Genomic DNA, 20,941 nt, shown 5'->3' with positions numbered 1-20,941 from the left:
TGATTTATATTATGTGTGAATCAAATCTTGCATTAGAATGCTAATTATTATTTACATGTATTTAGATATTGTTTTTACTTGTAGGCTACGCAAATTTTTTTCAGTGAGGTCATGATTTTGTCTCAGACTAGATACAGAGGTAATTTCTTCTATCATCTACTTCTGTTCCCCGGTGGACTTATTTTTCCTGGCGTGTAAATGACCCATGTGTGTTGCAAGTTAACACCTAAAAACAAACAAAACATCATTTTAAGCAGAATAAACGACTATCCTTTAATACCCGTTATAATAGCACCTAACTACATAATCTCAAAATCTCCAATCATCCATTTGGTTACAATTACAAACCTACAGTTTTCACCAAGAAAGCAGCAACAGCGATGCGACTCGAATCTAACTGTCACAGTAATCTTGGTGAAAACGAAGAGATACAACCTCGAAGCCCGACTGTAAAAGGCTAACAACGGGTCTCATTAATCAGCGGACTGCCGTAGGACTTCACTTTGTCGGAAATCCTTGCTGTTCGATGGCGTGGTTAACAATGTTCAAAACCCGGATCAAGCACCCAACGACGGAGATGCCACTTTTGCAGGGATTTTCCGGGATGTCGTCCATCATTTTAGAGTTCAGATCGTTCGTTCCTCGCTTGTCGGCGTTCGAATTGCCAGCGTCTCTCGTCTGTCTCAGGTCTAACATTTCTGGGGCTTTCTCTGATGAATAACGAAGACGTTGAGCAGCTGGAAATAAAATATGTTGAAAATATTAAAGACTGTCAAATGACCCGTCTAGAAATAGTCGGTTTAAAAATAACCGGTCTAGAAATGAGCGGCCTAGAATTGGCTTGTCTGAAATATCTAGTGATGAGCTGTTTATAAATGACATGTCTAGAATTGGCCTGTATGGAATATCTAGTGATGAGCTGTTTATAAATGACATGTCTAGAATTGGCCTGTATGGAATATCTAGTAACGAGCTGTTTATAAATGACATGTCTAGAATTGGCCTGTATGGAATATCTAGAAACGAGCTGTTTGTAAATGACATGTCCAGAATTGGTTTGTCTGAAATATCTAGTAACCAGCTGTTTATAAATGACATTTTTAGAATTGGCCTGTATAGAATATCTAGTAACGACTTGTTTATAAGCGCATTGTCTAGATATGACGACCTACAATATTTAGAAGCGTCCTGTCATTAACTGACATTATTATAAATGACATGTCTAGAACTGACCAGTTACAAACTTGTGAAAAAGAAATAACCCGTTTAGAATTGAATTGGAGCAAGGTTTGTGTTTTACCTTTAAAGTCTTTAAAATAGTAACTTGTGAACTATCTTTTTATTTTTAAAGCGCCTTTTATTACTTTTACTGATCACAAACAGAAGTTAAAGAATGCCTCTTTTTTATTTGGTGATCGAACTTTTTCAGCTGGCCGCGATTAACTTGCGCAGTTTTGAGCGACAGTGACTGGGTGAGGTTCTTGACCTCCCATAGTGGGCAGGGAGGTGCTTACTGTGTCTTCTACCCCCCTATATCTGTTTTCCAACAGCTTTCTGTCTTTGTCTTGGAATGAGATTACTTGGTTTTGTCCTGGCCCTGGCCGGATACCCTGGCTGAGAGGGAACAATCAAATGTATAGTTTAGGGAGATTATAATTTTACCTTGTAAATCATCTCTCTGTTATGCATTGTATTATGTTCTGTTTACATATTGTATATGATTTGAGAAACATTTGAGTGTATTCCTCTTAGTGGAGAGCTGTGTTTGTGTCTGGATGAGACTTTTAGGTGATTCAAACTCATTAATTTGAAAGTGTGCTCTTGGAATCTACATCTGTTTCCTTTTTGAACCGATTCCACTTTGTCTTACCTTTTCTTGGGTGCTTTCATTGTAATTCTATAACGTTTTACTATCCCTTTTTACCGACGTTGATATGACCTTAATGTGTTGCAAGCGCCGTTAAACTCTTTAAAACACATCTAACTTACTTACTTACTTATCCGAACCAGCGACCACCTGAGCTCTAGCCCTTCGGTCTTGTGCCATGACGTAGAAGTTAGACGTCTTTTGTAGTTGTTCCAGGTGACTATAAAGTGTGTCACTGATGCTTGGATTTGGTGGGAGGAATGTGCATCTCAGGTCTTCAAGAGATTGACATTCAAGCAAGTGGTGTGTTACTGTTTCATTGGGGTGTTGACATAGGGGGAAGGAAGGGGATGTGTCTTTTGTATTAAAAACACATCAAAACATGAGCGCCAGTGATATGTTTGTTTATCAGATGCAGGTTGACATGGGTGCGGGATTTTTTTTCTAGGTGTTTGTGGGCACATGCACATTTTTAAAAAGCAGATTCCATTAACACTTGCTCAGTCAAATAGTTTCACATTGCGATTTATATGTTTTAGTTGTCCTCGTTTGTAGTCATAATTCACTTTTTTTCTATCTCTTTATTTCTATTTATTTCAAATTAACTTTATTTTTCGTCCAGAATGATACCGATTCCCTTAAATTTCAAACCAATACTGCCGGTCCTGGGGTATGCCTTTCGCCGTTGGACCGTTAAGTCCCAGGTTCAAGCCTCCCTTTGAGCGGCGCAAAGTGAGTCCTCGGAAAAAAAACCCTTTAAACTCCCATTCTCTTACTGTACTCAGATGTAAAATGAGTACCTTGCCGTTAACAGCATTGTCTCTGTCTGAAGACATTTGTAGTATTTCGTCGTGCATGTTGAGTGTTGTTGTTGGCTAAGCAACATCGTGTAAAGCGCGTTGATCACTTTTAGTGGAGATTGTATAAATACTCGAGGTTTAGACTCAGATTTCAGCGTGTAGTCGACACTGACATGATACCGTTTTCAGGCGGTAGGTAACATATGATAGACTTACTCTGATTGGGTGGTCTGAAGTAAGGAAACCAGCCTGGCCTCAGGATGACAGACGTGCAGATCTGTGACGTCACCACAATCAGGACGAGCATGATGGATAGACGATTCATGACGACAGGTTGATGTGGAGATAGAAGATTCGACTGATTTAACGTATCGATACTATTATATCCGTGGTAAGCGAGTTTTGTTTTTGTTGTCTTTTTGTACCGATGAAATAGTGGAATATGATTTATGGTATCAATTAATTGATGGTGGAATTTTCTCTAATACTGGTATGTTTCGTTACTTATTGGTTTTTAATAATATGTTTAAAAGAAATGTTTCTGGTGTGTAAGACTCTTTTATTCTCAATAAAATGCCATCTATACCAAATGATTATTGATACCGATTTTAATGTGTAGAAAACAGTCTTTGCTAACGCAGCAATAGACAATGTCAATAAATGTTTGGTACAAAATATATATCTTGTAAACGATGAAAATCGTGATTAAATTTCGTAAAAGGAAACAAGATATTGATTTCGATAACTCTGCAATTAAATGTGACAGTATTTATATATCAGCTGTGTTTGGCACGAGAAGATTTTAACCACTGTTGGAATCCAAGTCCACGAGATCTGCAGAGAGAGAGAGAGGGAGACGAGCTACAAATCAAATAAATATCATAACGTTAAAAAAAACAAGAAAACTTGAGCTTTTATGTAGCGCAATATCCACTTAACGTGATCAAAGTGCTTTACAAGAGATCCCTAGCCAACAGCAAAACTTATCATGTAGTGTAGGACGAGACATGACGCCTTTTAGGCGATATTACAAATTTCTTTTCGAACAGAGACAACGCTGTTAACGGCCAGGTACTCATTTTACACCTGATTACGATAAGAAAATGTGAGTAAAGAGCCTTTTCCAAGGACTCAACTATGCACCGTTCGGAACTCGAACTCAGGACCTTCCGATCCGAAGGAGAGTGCCATACCATTATACCATACGACACTCGTCTCCGGTCCGGCAGATCCCTGGTTCGAGTCCCGCTGTGGATGACACCGAGTTAAGTTCTTGGAAAAGGCCCTAACTCGCATTACCTCACCGTAATCATGTAAAAAAAAGTTCCTCAACAAAAACAGCGTTGCGGGTGGTTGGATGGGAGCATCGCCCTTGAATCATATACCTATGATGTTCGCATGGGTGTACGATCCGATAGTGATGTCGTTTCTTCTTCTCTTTACTAGCCTATCCTGCTTCTTTGGTTTGTGATTGTATTTTTGACAGGGGATATTTTTTTTTCTGTAAATCTTCTGCCTGTTCTTGGTTATTTATAATTTAGCTTATGATATCTTTAGGTTATGATTTTGATTTACATTTGTACTATTTTTGTTAGATTGCTTGTTTTTTTTTTTTGTTTCAGCGGTCTCTCATATAACCTCAATTGTGCTGGAAGACACCTAAAGCAACAAACAAAAAAACAAACAAAAACAGCGTTGTCTCTGTTTGAAAAGAAATGTAATAGCGCCTTTCATATAAGCGTCATCTCTCGCCCTACATGTTAAATATTTCTGTAGGCTTGGGATCCATTGTAAAGCGCTTTGAGCAGATTTAGTGTATATTGTGTGCAATATAAAGCTTGTGAGTTTTTAAAGAATGCATAGAAACAAACTCTCATCAACCCATATCCCATAGCTATTGTCCACTGATAAACAACTTTCCCCCTTTTTTGACCAGAAAATGTTTACTTCACACTCCGATTGATCAGGATTACCTTTAATTATCAAATTAATTCCCGATAACTCAGTTGGTAGAGCACTCGCTTCATACGCAAAGGAACCGACATTGATCCCAGGTGGAGTCAAGCTTTTTCCGTCGCCCCCCCCCCCCCCCCCCCCCCCCACACACACACACACACTTGTCCTGCTGGCTGGGTAGTTGGGTCAGTTAGATCTGACGGAAAGTACCCTTGCGATAGACTAGCATCCTATCTGAAGGGTAGTAAGCAATTGCTAATGTCTATTTCACGCTATAGTAACCTGGATAAACTCCGGCGCCATGGTCCTATTGGCTCTGAAGGACTACTTTATTTAATTTTCAAAATATTAGGTATCTTATATCCGAGAGCGGGTTAATTCGAATAACAAAATATGACTCCCAGTCTCAAAACATTATTAGCAAGTTAACGATTACGTTCCCAACGATCGACGAACGACGAGGAAGAAAACAAAGATTTGTCCTCAGAGTCTTAGGACAGATCTTTGTTTTCTTCCTCGTCGTTCGTCGACCGTTGTAGGTTGGTAACGTAATCGTTAACTTGCTATTATGTCAGGGTTAAGGTGTGAGTATGATGCAAATAATTATTATAACACAGCAAGGGCGAAATAGTTGTTGCTATAAGTATGAGCCGAGTGAAATTCCGACGCCCCAATTAAGAAAAGATAAGATATTAATTAATGTAAATTAAATTAAGTTCACTATATCGATCTCATAGGGTAAATTTGTCTCTAGGGTATATTTCAAGGGAAGACTGGAATAACCAAGGCGTCAGCCGCAGTGCAGCGCCGCTAATTGAGCTAGGGTGAGGTGACTTGCTCAAGGCCACACAGCGCAGCGGGGGGTGATCGAACTCGATACCTTTTGGGTACGAAGCAAAGACCGTACCGCTGAGCAACGCTGCCCCCATATATATATATATATATATATATATATATATATATATATATATATATATATATATATATACTTTGTTGATCCTGAATGTACTTAGACAATGACTTTAAAAATGATTGAAAAGCAAATAAATATGACAGCTTCAAAAAAGTAATCAGTGAACGTAATGCGGAATGTTTAGGACTCAAAACCGACGTGCGCGTATTTGCAGATCTGATAACCGAACGCAATTATGGGGTTGTTATGAATAGTTTTAAGCGTTGGCTTGAGAGTATTTCCAATTGAACAATGAAATGGGCCGATGACAAGTTGGGCCATCAGACCTGCAAGTTATTACACGTGGCTCAAAACTACTTTTTGAACCAAAACAAAAACATTAGATAAGTGCGGCAACGTGGTCTTGTGATTTGACACTCGCATTCGGATCGGGAGGTCCTGGGTTCAAATCACATTCTGAGTGGTGCATTGTTGAGTCCTTGGAAAAGGCTCTTTATTCAAATTCTCCAAACGTACTCAGGCGTAAAATATCTGGCCGTGAACAGCGTTGTATCTGTCTGAAAAATCGTATTATCGCCTTATGAGTTGTGCCGCGCTGAAGACCGGTCTGGACCGGCGGTCCCACGGTCTTTTAGCTGTGAACCGGAGACCGGTCCCATAGGGGAAGACCGGCGGCGGTCCTCACTTCTTATCACCTTTCAACGGTCTCGCGCCATAGCCTACTACTTCCCCAGCGATTCGTTGCTTCGGTTGCCTATCTTCCACCAATCACCACCCATCCCACTTAATTAATCGCACCCACCCCCCTTTGCCATACACTAAACGACACAGACGACCATACAGGCAGACGACCACCAACCTCCACTCCGCAAACCGCCCTTTCGTGTGTGAGATGGGGGGAACAGGAGGCGCACACCTTGGACGATTCCATTATACGGGGTAAATTTCAAAATTTACTACACCATAATGATCGCAATGACAATGATCTATGGTGAAGGCATGACCCCTCTTCTCTAATGGGTTATTGTTTGAAATGTATGTGACTACTAAAGATGTGTGTGTGTTTGTGTGTGTGTGTGTGTGTGTGTGTGTCGAACCTAGCAAGTAGCAAATCCGATTTTTTGTTTTCTTTTGTCCATCTCTTGTCACCACTCCTTTCTATCGCAGTGTTGTCATTTAGAATAATACAATAATATTAAAATTTCGTTTGGTGTTTTTACTAATCAAATAATATGAGTTTCATTAGTTTCTTCCGTCCAAAAAAACCAGTTATAACGTCTGAATTTTAAAAAAGTCCAATAGAATATTTGGGGACCCCGATAGCTCAGTTGATAGAGCACTCTCTTTATACGCAAAGGGTCAGAGATCGATCCCGGGTGCAATCGAGTTTTTTCTGAATCCCTGTCTACTCAGCAATGAATGGGTAGCTGAGTTTGTTAGATCTGGCGAAAAGTCACCATCGACCCTCTTATTACCTCATCCACCCCCTCTTATTATAACTTCACGTCTCTCTCTTACTCTTCAATGCTCGCTGCCCTCTAATGTGTGTGTGTGGGGGGGGGGGGGGAGGAGGGGGGTAGGAGTTGCGTGTGTGTATCAACGCCACGAACAACTCGATCAACGCCTTGGGCGATGCCATTATCTCCGTTAATGGGGATAAATTTCAAATTTTATTAAATTATCGAAGTAACAATGAAGTACGGTGAGCAAATAAAGAAGGCATCACCCCTCTTCTCTAATTAGGTTACAATTTGAAATGAGTGTGACTACTAGTGCGGGGCGGTCCTTGGCAAGCTTAAGGACCACGGTCCTACGGTCCTTGGGAAATGAAGACCGCAAGGACCGGTCCTAGGACCGGTCCTTTTCGACATTGAACATTCCTGAGAGACTGTTGGAAATTCGAACCGGTTTGACCTTTGAGACTGTGGGATCGTTCATTCTTAAACCGTTAAAGACCGCTACACGATGAAAACCGTGGTCTACAGGAGTAAAACACACGGAGTAGTCACACTCATTTCAAATTGTAACCTAATTAGAGAAGAGGGGTGATGCTTTCTTTATTTGCTCACCGTACTTCATTGTTACTTCGATAATTTAATAAAATTTGAAATTTATCCCCATTAACGGAGATAATGGCATCGCCCAAGGCGTTGATCGAGTTGTTCGTGGCGTTGATACACACACGCAACTCCTACCCCCCCCCCCCCCCCACACACACACACATTAGAGGGCAGCGAGCATTGAAAAGTAAGAGAGAGACGTGAAGTTATAATAAGAGGGGGTGGATGGGGTAATAAGAGGGGTCGATGGTGACTTTTCGCCAGATCTAACAAACTCAGCTACCCATTCATTGCTGAGTAGACAAGGATTCAGAAAAAAATCGACTGCACCCGGGATCGATCTCTGGCCCTTTGCGTATAAAGAGATGCTCTATCAACTGAGCTATCGGGGTCCCCAAATATTCTATTGGACTTTTTTAAAATTCAGACGTTATAACTGGGTTTTTTGGAAGGAAGAAACTAATGAAACTCATATTATTTGATTAGTAAAAACACCAAACGAAATTTTAATATTATTGTATTATTTTAAATGACAACACTGCGATAGAAAGGAGTGGTGACAAGAGATGGACAAAAGAAAACAAAAAATCGGATTTGCTACTTGCTAGGTTCGACACACACACACACACACACACATACACAAACACACACATCTTTAGTAGTCACATACATTTCAAACAATAACCCATTAGAGAAGAGGGGTCATGCCTTCACCATAGATCATTGTCATTGCGATCATTATGGTGTAGTAAATTTTGAAATTTACCCCGTATAATGGAATCGTCCAAGGCGTGCGCCTCCTGTTCCCCCATCTCACACACGAAAGGGCGGTTTGCGGAGTGGAGGTTGGTGGTCGTCTGCCTGTATGGTCGTCTGTGTCGTTTAGTGTATGGCAAAGGGGGGGGGGGGGTGGGTGCGATTAATTAAGTGGGATGGGTGGTGATTGGTGGAAGATAGGCAACCAAAGCAACGAATCGCTGGGGAAGTAGTAGGCTATGGCGCGAGACCGTAGGACCGTGGTCCTTGCAAGGACCGCCCCGCACTAGTTGAAAGGTGATAAGAAGTGAGGACCGCCGCCGATCTTCCCCTATGGGACCGGTCTTCGGTTCACAGCTAAAAGACCGTGGGACCGCGGTCCAGACCGGTCTTCAGCGCGGCACTAGTGACTACTCCGTGTGTTTTACTCCTGTAGACCACGGTTTTCATCGTGTAGCGGTCTTTAACGGTTCAAGAATGAACGATCCCACGGTCTCAAAGGTCAAACCGGTTCGAATTTCCAACAGTCTCTCAGGAATGTTCAATGTCGAAAAGGACCGGTCCTAGGACCGGTCCTTGCGGTCTTCATTTCCCAAGGACCGTAGGACCTTAAGCTTGCCAAGGACCGCCCCGCACTACTAATGAGCGTCATGTCTCGTCCTACATGTTTAGTGTTGCTGTTGGCTAAGGGCCGCCTTTTGTAAAGCGCGTTGTGCACGTTTAGTGGATATCGCTCAATATAAAAGCGCAAGTTTATTTTTATCTTGTGGAGATGAATATGGCAAAACTGACAAAACGCCTTTTTTTCATCTTTACCAAAAAGAAAAAAAAACAATCTTAGAGATTAAATATTTTTAAATCTCAGATTTTAAAAAAAGTCTTCGTTTTGAGACTGCGTGCGAAATTTAGCAGGTGACAGTGACATAGCCAAACGCAAATATGGGCCTGCTCTTAAAATTATTGTAATGGTTGTATGGTTAAATTGCGTTCGTTTTGAAAGTAAATACGGAGTTATAGTTAGACACCGAAGCTCGCCTAACGAACGACTTGCCCAACACGTGACCATTTTTTTTCTCGCGTCCTCTCGTCTAATCTCGTCACTCCGGAATAGAAAGAGGAGGCGGAGCTCATATGATATAACGCAATGAAAGTTCTGTCCGATGACGGGTGGGGGTATATCACCTCTCCAAAACTTACCTTATTATATGAGATCTTGAGATTCTTATCCAATCATCGATTGCTCGTTTGACAGTTCGCTTGTGAACAGTTAGGAGACCATCTCTTGATTTATGGGCAGGCGGCTTTGCGTAAAGGCGGTGAGTGTTGTATACATCAAAGAGTACCGCTGACCGATGGGTAAATAGTGGTTGTGTAACCCAAAAGCCCTGCCGTCTCGACTGCAAGGTCTTGTATGTAATAGTTGCGTCACCATCTCAAGGCTCAGGAATTAATTAGTGAGCTGATTCAAACAATGTGGGTTTCAAATTTATCGTATACGTAATCATTTGGAAGCTACAGAGAAAGGTGTTTTTGTGTAATCCCTTTCACACACACACACGCGCGCGCACACACACACACACACACAACACACACACACACACAAACATATACAAACAATACACATCCCTGGTCATCTATTGCCTATATTATTAATGTTAATATATACATCCCATGCTGATTGTCACTACCCCCCCCCCCCCCAACCATTTCCACCATCCAAGTACCAGCGGCCTTTTCTCTTTGATTTCGTATCATGGTCTACCCGAAGCCCAACACCTCGATCGTTTGTGGGTCAACCCCCCCCCCCTCCCCCCACCTTCCCCCGTAATCAATTTATAATTTTCTCTCTGTATAGAGATTATATACTATTGAATGACACTGACCTTGCCCCTCCCCTAACACAAGCCAACAGCAACCCAAGCTATCCTCTATCACGTGACCTTAGATCCGATGCTGCATACCGCTTGAGAGTCTTCACTATCCAGATCTCGTTCATGGTCACGTGAGAAGGCTATATCCGTTCGGGTTCGGCGTTCGGGTTCGGCGTTCGACCCGATTTCGTTAAAAGCCTAATATTTCCATAACAACAATGAGCCCATAACAACTTGGGTCATCAGACCTGCAAATGAGTCCGCGTCGGTTTGAGACTTTATATCACGTTGAGGATCATTTCATTATTATATCAATATTTAAATTTAACATGTTAAATTCATTTGACCGACATGCACACATTAGCAGGTCTGATATCAGAACGCAATTATGGGCCTGCTTTAACATTGTTGTAATGGATATTTTGCGTTGGTTTGAAGAGTATTTCCATTACAACAATGAGCCCATAAGAACGCGTTAGTTTTGACAGAGTACATGAGAAGGCATGGTGTAGACAATTTGCTTGGATCTTGATACTGTAGATGATTACCGATTTGTGCGCATGGCTTATCTATAATATGATATAGATAGTATGCGCTTGGCTAAGAATCTCACAACACTGTGTAACCATGACCTTCTAAAGTCTGGATGATACAGTTAAGTGAGAATTACTCATAAAAATTGATGGCAAAAATCAATAACAAAGATCCGGGTGACATTAACTTCATTCTATCTATAGACGTAATATGGTATTTCCTACTGGATACGTAACTCAGTAATGACTTGTTTCGTAACCACTTAATTGTTGTACTCCGGAAAGACTCCTATTAAAAAAAAAAAAAAAAAAAAAAAAAAACAACTATAGCTTTTTTTATAGCGTTATATCCACTAAACGTGCTCAAAGCGCTTTACAATGGGTCCCAAGCTAACAGCAACAAATAACATGTAGGACGAGACATGATGTCAGTTAGCCGATGTTACAATATTTTTTCAGAGAGAGAGACAACGCTGTTAACGGCCAGGTACTCATTTTACACCTGAGCAAGATTGAGAGAATGTGAGTATAAAGCCTTTTCCAAGAACTCAACTATGCACCGCTTCAAGCTGGACTCGAATCCAATACTTTCCGATCCGAAGGTAAGGGTCATACCACATGGCCGTATAGAAAATTTGGCCAGAAATTCGTTCTTCAAATATCGATCGATTAAAATGAGTCTCATCTTGGCAGACACTCTCAAACCTCTATCCGACGGCAGGGGCGTGGCTATATTGGTTGATTTGGTGCCTGGCACCACATCCATATTTTTAAAATGGACTATAGCATTGAAAAATAAATAAAACTAAGAAATGGTAAATATCGCCTCTTACCTCTTTGAGTAAGTCTTTTCCTGTATATTTGTTTTCTTTCTTTTGTATTTACAAATATAACATATTTTAAGTCATTTTCTTCTGATTCTGACACCACCTTATACTGTAAGCTTGCCACGCCACTGATCCGACGTGTACTTATTTTCAGGTCTGATAACCCAAATTGTTATGGGCTTATTGATGGTGTAAAATACTCTCAAACCAACGCAAAATATTGTTCATTACAACAATGTTAAAATAAGCCCATAATTGCGTTCCGTTAGCAGACCTGCAAATAAGTGTATGTGGCTTTTAAAACATCAAACTAATATTATGTGCCTTGCGTTACCATGAAGACAATAATGTCAACATGATCGTATCAACTTCAAGGATTTTTTTTTTTTTTTGGTTCTTTTAAATTTTTTCTTTTTCTTTTTAAGTTTCAAAAATCACTTTATTCATCCCAATAGGAATTTCGTCTTTAGTCGAGAAAAAGACGGGATGACAATATAGGTTAAATTTCTTGCTCAAGAAAAAAGAAGCGGGATAAAGATATAAAAAGTTGTATATGACACGCTGCCAGTTAAGGCACTCTACATTAAGTTGCGTTACCATTGAAAACTTGTTCTACTTGCAAAAATATTTGAGTGTAAAAATCGCATATCAACGAGATATTTTCTAAAAAGTTAAATATAATTTTTACTCACCCTGGCGTTAGTGTTCTTCCAAACAATGGGCAGTCTTCTCTCTAGTCGATGCTTTCTGTCTGTTTCTTTTAGCTGTACGAGAGAGAAAACAAATTCTGCTGTTCTATAATATGATAAAGAAGAAATGCTCAGAGATCCCAATCCCTATGTACTCAATACTTAATCAAGATTAAATAGTTCGATACTAAGTTCATCGATTAATTGAAAGCCTAGAGAACTGTTCGTGCGATTATGTATAGGTTCCAGAGACGTGATGACCAAGTCAGATCCTACCCTAACTCCTCGTGCAATGAAATCGAACGTTCGGTTCATGTTTATATACGCCAACGTTCCCTGAGACTTCTTGTACGCATGTCCGCTGGCTTAGTGACATCTCCGTCTTGTGAGGCATGGGGCGGAATTCTTGTTTAGAAACACGGGGTGGTGAGAGAGTGTTGGGTGTGGGTGTGGGTGGGGATGAGGGTGAGTGGGGGCAGCGTGCTCATGTCTAGGGTTTTGATCTAATAACTAAAGCTACAGTGTTCGAGTCAAAACTACCGCACTGTATGGTTTTGTGGTTTGTACTCTGACTACCATCCTCTAGTTTGCATGTCCCTGGTTCGAGTCTCGTTATAAGCTGCGCAAAGTTGAGTCCTTGGAGAAGACTCTTTATCCACATTCTTTAACCTTAATCGATTCTTTAAAAATAGGGTCAGGGTTCAACATTGTTTCCTACAGCCCATGTTTAAATTTTGGCAACGAGCAAAGAATTACTGCAAATCAAAATATTATAAAACTACTAGGCTCTTTTGAAAAGTCTTGACGCCTATTGAATATCTCCGATTGTCTTAAACTCACCAGTATAAAACATACACCAAAATATACGTAATTTATACTTCTATTAGTCACCAAATTTTGTTTAGCTGCGATTTCTTGATTTCAATTTATCTTGAAAGCAAGCATGGAATGGAATACTAGCTGATATGTATAATAATATATTTACGACAAAACAAGTTCTCAATCTTGGAAGTGGAAAACTGATTCTGCTAAACAAACCAAATAAAAAGAAAGGCCCTTTAGACAATTTACGACCAATCGTTTTAGTATCCACACTAAGAAACGTTTTAAGCACAATCACGCTCAACAGAATTGGAGAAAAGGTAGAGGAATATCTGTCAGCATCACAAAGCGGGTTTAGAAGAGATTGAAGCACTGCGGACATAGTGTGGGCCCATCGATTGCTGAAAGCCAGAACGGAGAAATATAAGGAAGAATTTACTATACTTGGAATATATAATGAGTTCAGCTTTCGACACCAGATGTAGAACCAAGTTGCTATCAATTCTTGACTCATTCTTGGACAAAGATCAATTGAAGCTCATAAGATACATATTATCAAATACTACATTACAATTTGAATCCCGCAGAGAATTAACAATAATACCAACCACAATTGGATCCCCTCAAGGAGACAGCTTAGGTCTTATTCTATTCACGATATATCTTGAATCGGCCATGAAAGATCTAAGACCAAAAATACCACCAATAAAGAAGATCACTCGTGAATTGATATACACAGATGGTACAGACCTAATCTTTGAATCTGAACATCACGCAAACATGTACATAAAAATAATATCAACTACCCTAGAAGCATCGAATCTATAAGTGAATCAATCCAAAACAGAATATACAAAAATCAATAGAAATTTAAATGAATGGAAAAGTGTACGTAAATTAGACAATTTGATCAACGAAAATGAAGTCATCAAAAAAACGAAAGCAGCTGGCCACCAATGCATTCAACCAACTCCAAAATTTATGGAATAAAATAACATAATCAGTGAGAATTAACAAATACAGATTTACGAGGAACTGATTACTCCGATACTGACATATAATTGTGGAACCTGGGTCCTCACAAAAAAAAAAATAACTTAGAAAGTCTCGATTCATACCACCGCAAACAATTACGTCGCGTAATCGGAATCTATTGGCCATAGACGGTGTCACAGTAAAGATTGTTCACAATTATCTTATTAAATTTTATTTTATTAAGAACTGAATTCATCTCACTCCAGTTATATTTCGGTAGGCTTAGATAAACTTTACCTTCTAATATTAGATCGTCTTTCCTTTTATAGCCTTCCCTCGAATTAATTTCTAATTAGTGAATACTTTTCGTTCTACATTCTGTCACGTAGCCACTTGTTATAAAAGCTGATAGGTCTAACATTCGACACTCACTTCTCTCCACAATCTATGCCGGACGGCCAGTCGCTCTATTCCTTATATATACAGGAAGATTTTTATCTTTTGGGACTTTGTAGATATTATATCGACAAATGGATGATGCCAAGTCTGCAAAGATAGATCATCATCAAGCCCTACTGCAACCTCCTCGTGGTGTCGAACGGTAACAGGTCAAGCTGGCCAACTGCAGAGGGCGACAAGAATAGGCAATGGCAAACCATTCTTGTAACTTTGCCGAGTTAACTGCATGAATAAGTCCAAAAAGTCAAACGGTGACAGCGTAAAGGGGAGCATGTTTTCACGGAAGACTGCTGCCTCGCTCGGTTGGGAGCGTGATGTTCGTCAGGTCACACCGAACCGTCAGCCAGTTACTAGGCGAAATAAATTTAACAAATGTGACAAAACCAAAATTGGGACATGGAATGTCAGGACCTGTGCCCAAAAAGGAAAACTAAACAACATTCTAAAAGAAATGAAACGGCTCCAAATAAATATTCTTGGCCTGGCAGAGATGAGATGGAAAGAGCAGGGAACCATGTCAAAACAAGAAAACAACACGACATATAAGATCATATGGAGTGGTGGAACCTCTTTCCAAAAAGGAGTAGGGATGATCTTAGACCAAAAATCAACCAAATTTTACAAAGGGCACGTAGCAATCTCAGACAGAGTTTTGCTGGTTAAGCTAAGAGGACCTGTAGTTGACACCAATATTATTCAAGTTTATGCACCAACAGAAGAGGCGACAGATGCAGATATGACAGAGTTTTACCATTCACTAGACAAAGCAAAACGAATGTGTAAATCACAAGAAGTCCTTATGGTAATGGGGGACCTAAATGCTAAGATTGGCAGAGGCAGAGATGGTGACATAATCGGACCACATGGACTCGGAGACAGAAATGAACGAGGAAACATCTGGGCAGATTGGTGTAGAACAAATAAATTAATGATTTCAAACACCTGGTTTCAACAACACCCAAGAAGAACCTGGACATGGCAATCACCAGGGGACAGAGCAAGGAACCAGATAGACTTTATAGCAGTATCATCAAGATTCAGAAATGGCATATTAAATTGCAAAACCTACCCAGGCGCCGATGTAGACAGTGACCATGTCCCAGTTGTTTGTACAGTAAGGATAAAGTTTAAAGCTATTCAGAGAACAGCTGGTAGAATAAAGAGGGATTACAGGTTATGCAAAGACAATGGCATACAAACAAAAATGAGAGAAGAATTTGAAAATGCACTCATGATACAAAGCCAAAGTGAACCTGATAACGAAAAATGTGAAAAACAATTTGATATATTCCAAAAGTGTGTCAAAGCAACTGCAGAAAAACATTTACCAATAGCTCAAATAAACAGCAAAAAGGAATGGATGACAAATGAAATTCTAAACCTATTTGAAGAAAGACGAAAATGCAACAGAGGGTCTGCAGAATACCAAACATTGAACAACCACATTAAATCCAAATGCATCGAGGCACACGAGAACTATCTAGACTGGAAATGCTGCGAAATCGAAAGAGAATACAAACCCAACCCCCAACAAGCTCACCAAAGAATAAAAGAACTATCAGGAAAAGGAAAAGCAAAGCAGCAGGAAGTTGTATCCAAAACAAACAAGGGGATCTGCTATTTGAAGAACAACATATAGAAAGCCGATGGGTAGAATACATAGGCGAACTGTACAATGATCCAAATAGAAATGAACCACCACTGAAATTCAAAGAACCATTAAGCGGTCCAAACATCACCAAAAGTGAAATTGAACATGCCATGGAACGAATGAGAGATGGTAAAGCAACAGGCCCTGATGAAATATCTGTAGAGGTATTAAAAAGCCTAGGAGATCTAGCAATTGATGAACTTCACATATTATTCAACAATATATACAATACTGGGAAAATTCCAGAAGATCTCTGTAACTCTATTTTCATAGCAATACCAAAGAAAGCAGGTGCAGTCAGATGCGAAAATTTTAGAACTATAAGTTTAATAAGCCACATCAACAAAATACTGTTGCGTATAATTATCAACAGGCTAAGGAATAAGATTAACCCCGAAATCGCAGAAGAACAATATGGATTCCAACCTGACAGAGGGACAAGGAACGCAATATACCTCCTCCGTGTTTTAAGTGAAAGAGCTATACAGGTTCAGACCCCACTATACCTCTGTTTTGTCGACTACAAAAAAGCTTTTGATAGAGTACGCCACGAAGAAATACTAAAACAACTGCACTCCATTGGCGCTGATGAGAAAGACCTCAGACTCATGCAAACATTATACTACACCCAGCAGGCATCTATCAAAATCGGAAACTCTACAGGAAATTCCATTCCTATTAAGAAAGGAGTCCGTCAAGGGTGTGTTGCCTCACCAGATCTGTTTAATCTATACCAAGAAACAATCATGAGGGGCATAAATAATATGGAGGGAATAAAAGTGGGAGGTCACAACATAAATAATATAAGATACGCAGACGATACGGTACTCATTGCAACATCAGAAATCCAACTTCAAAAGATTGTTGACAAAGTGGTAGTAGATAGTGAAGCCAAGGGAATGGAAGTGAATATCACCAAAACGGAATGCATGGTAATACAGAAAAACCCCGAAAACAACAACACCTGCAATATAACGATTCACGGCGAGCAACTTACCAACGTAGAAAGTTTTAAGTACCTAGGTTCAATAGTGACAACAGATGGAAGATGTAACCGAGACATACGAGCAAGAATAACTCAAGCCAAACAGGCCTTCATGGACCTGGGAAACATTTTGAAAAACAAACAGATGTCGTTCGGGATTAGATTCCGAGTCTTGAAGTGCTACGTGTGGCCAATCTTGTTATACGGATGCGAAAGCTGGACTACAAATGCAGAAACACAAAAGAACATTGAAGCTTTTGAAATGTGGTGCTTGAGAAGGATGCAGAGAATATCGTATACTGCACACAAAACGAACGAAGAAGTGCTAAAACAAACATACCAACAAAGGAAACTAATGCCCTTAATAGTGGATCGACAACTATCCTTTTTCGGACACATAGTAAGGAAAGATAAGAAGGAATACCTGGCAATTGTGGAAAAATACCTGGTAAACGCGCCCGGGGGAGACAAAGAAAAACACTCATAGACCAACTGAAGGGCTTCACCAACCTAACAATCCAAGAGCTGTTTGAAAAAGCAAGAGACAGGGAGGAATGGAGAGAGATAATTCATGCAGTATCCGAAGCCTGGACCAGGCATGGAACCTAGAAGAAGAAGAAGAAGATATTATATCTACACCATTAAGACGCTGGAGCTTTTAACTTTGATTGTATAATCTTCAAGGATCAAACCCGAGCCCGCTGTCAAAGAACCATACAATAACCCCTTACCAATTGCCTGGAAGTGGAATTTTACGAGCCCGAGCCTGTTATCAGACGAATATATCATCCAAGCCTGTCAACTGCCTGGAAACGTAAACTTACGAACCTGACATATTATCATAAGTTACGTAATATATTCACATCTCTATTTGTAACTGCCACGATCACTGTTTATCTCTTTTAATTAAATTTCATCATTATTTTTATTTCATTGTAAACAAATCGTTAATTGTTTTTCATTTATAGTAACTAGTAAATTCTGGGGCCTCATTCTACATATATCTTTATGCATAGTCGAGTAGCTCTTTACTCACTTGAGACCATGACATTTTGGAGGGGACACATATAAAGAATTGAATTTATTTAGTTACATATATCTATTTCATCTAACTTTAAAGTTTAAATTGTAAAACTCTTAATTGCCCCACTTGATCATATTTTAATTGAACTCCCTATTTACAGGATTAATTTTTTTTTCTTTTTCATTTCTTCATTTAAATGGAATAGCAATTTATCCATTCATTCTTTCATTCAAATTGAATAGCATTTTATTGATTCATTCCTTCATTCATTTATTCATTTATAAATTATTCATTCATTCATTGTTCATTCATTTATTCATTCATTCATTCATTCATCCATTCATTCGTTTATTCACTCATTTATCCAATCATTCATACATTTATTCCTCCCTTCATTCGTTCATTCATACATTATCCATTCATCCATTCATTCATCTATTCACTCAGTTTTTCATTCATTCATTCATTCCTTGTCCACTTTGTTATTATATCACTCATTTCATTTTGTTGTTTGCCTCATTCATGAATTGTTTTCAATATGTTTACATTCCATAACGATTCATTCACCTATCATCCAATCACTCAGTGTTGTGAACACATTTTGTAACTATTGTAAATCTTACGATATTTTATTGTTTTGTATTTCAGACATCACTGTTAAACACTCTTCAATGCCTAATTACAATTGTTGAACAACCATTGAACAAGAGAGAGGTCCCAGCCACGAACTGAGTTGGTAAATATATCCTTCATTATTCTCTTTTACATGAGTTTGGCATCACATAGTAACTATAGACATCGTGATTTGTTTTGCATAGTGATTTGTTTTAAATACATTTTTGGCATATTACTGTTACCGAAAACACTTCTATATTATGTTCTGAAAAGTGAGTCTTTAAAAAAAAAAATATAATAAAAGGAGTCTACTAGCCGTCGTGTTATATTTAGTGATAGATAACTTGGGATTATCTTGGCATCCTATTATTGTTATCACACTCTAGTATATTAGCGTCATTGCGAATAATTGTACACAAACTAACGACGAGTCACACACATTGGTGATAAATTTTTCGTAGTAACATAGTTTAGAGTACACGCGATTGACACATTGTTATTGACACAAGTCATAATAACTCCGCATTGTATTGACACATTGCTTTATAAGATATAACGATAAAAGGCATCAAATTCAACATACATAATAAGTTGAAATAAGAGAGAGAGATTTCTAAAAAATAGAACAGTTCATTCCAGTAAGTGTAAATAAATAAAACAGTCAGTAACAATATCCTGTCAATATAATATATATAAAATATCGTAACTAATTTATTGCAACATGGAAGCATATAAAAGATACTTAAGTCTCGCAAAGGACTTAGAAATACCCCAGGAAAGAATATTTTCATGGTGCGAAGAGAAAATAAAAGAAGAAAAAGAACACGAAGAAAGAATTCGTAGAGAAGAAAGTGAAGAAAGAATTCGTAGAGAAGAAAAAGAACACGAAGAAAGAATTCGTAGAGAAGAAAATGAAGAAAGAATACGTAGAGAAGAACGAGAAGAAAGAGTCCAAGAAAGGGAACTAAAAAGACAAATAGCTTTAGCAGAAGAAGAAACCAAAAGGACCCAAATGATGCTGGAAATTGAAAAAACAAAAACCGGTCATGAAAGAAAACATAATAATAGTGATGAATTTTTCGTGAAACTTCCACGCATGCCAACATACGATGAACGCTCAGACTGTCTAGAATCCTTCTTACACCGATTCGAAGTTCAGGCTAAAAGTTATCGTTGGCCAGAAAGCAAATGGGCCACAGCCTTGATTAACTGCTTATCTGGAGAACCGCTAAAAGTTTTCTATACCTTAACAACTGAAGATGCAGATGATTATGGTAAAATTAAAGACGCTCTACTAAAAAGATTTAGATTAACGGAAGATGGTTACCAGGAAAGGTTTCACACTGCAAAACCGGAAAGTGGAGAAGACTTTAATACATTCGTGAACCGAATTACTCAATTTCTAAATCGGTGGCTTGAGTTGGCAAACGTAAAACAAGACGACTTTGCAGGCCTTTACTATCTCACGCTGAAGAATCGAATCTATCAAGCTTGCAACCCAGATTTAGTCGCATTCTTTAAAGAGAGAAAGCCAGAAAACTTGGACAAATTAAAAATCTACGCAGAAAACTTTAACAGCGCACATCCATTGACACCCCTTAGCAGAACATTGAAGGAACCATACTACGCTGCCGCTGCTCAGAGTCCATGTACACCTAAAGTTCAATACTCAAATAGAACGAGCCGATCAATCACTCGGAACACGCAAGTGAAACAAGAGGATCATAGTAACAAACCATGGAACAAACAGTTCAATAGAGACCATAGCCGATCCTATCAAAACAAAACAAGAAATAGCACTGACAATAATACTGAGTATAAGAAAACCAACAAACCTATAATTAAATGTCAATATTGTGGAATGAAAGGCCACACAGCAGACAAATGTTACAAAATCGTGGGATATCCAAAAGAAACTGCAAATGCATCACTCCAAACAAGTGTAAATAATCAGACACGAGTAATGTCAGGAGAAAATATAAATGTGTATTGCGTGAAAGGTATGTCACTTTTAACACAAACTCACAAGTCAGGATCGCTATTTTTTTGTGAAGGCAAAGCTAATGGAACTGATTGCAAAATATTGAGAGACACAGGATGCAGTACAGTAGGAATAAAAGCATCTTTGATCAATGACG

General features: G+C 39.1%; 1 protein-coding gene across 1 annotated transcript; it reads right to left on the bottom strand.

Annotated features, from left to right (window-relative positions):
• Positions 1 to 247: 247 nt before the first annotated feature.
• LOC144978598 (uncharacterized) lies at positions 248 to 12,566 on the bottom strand. Its single transcript, XM_078924876.1, has 3 exons — positions 12,276 to 12,566; positions 2,884 to 3,501; positions 248 to 737 (listed from the first exon to the last, which is right to left on the bottom strand). The coding sequence occupies exons 2-3, from the start codon at positions 2,990 to 2,992 to the stop codon at positions 499 to 501; spliced, it is 348 nt and encodes a 115-aa protein (XP_078781002.1). The 5' UTR covers positions 2,993 to 3,501; positions 12,276 to 12,566; the 3' UTR covers positions 248 to 498.
• Between the last annotated feature and the right edge of the window lie 8,375 nt (positions 12,567 to 20,941).

Source organism: Berghia stephanieae, chromosome 8, assembly GCF_034508935.2.
Source record: "Berghia stephanieae isolate SIO BIC M18660-M18661 chromosome 8, UCSD_Bste_1.3, whole genome shotgun sequence".
NCBI lineage: Eukaryota > Metazoa > Mollusca > Gastropoda > Nudibranchia > Aeolidiidae > Berghia > Berghia stephanieae.
This window is presented reverse-complemented; position numbering and strand designations above follow the sequence as displayed.

Coding starts and splice junctions, on each gene's coding strand:
- LOC144978598 (XM_078924876.1), bottom strand. CDS start 2,992: ATGAATCGTCTATCCATCATGCTCGTCCTGATTGTGGTGACGTCACAG. Junction 738..2,883: donor CTTCAGACCACCCAATCAGA/GTAAGTCTATCA, acceptor TTTTATTTCCAG/CTGCTCAACGTCTTCGTTAT.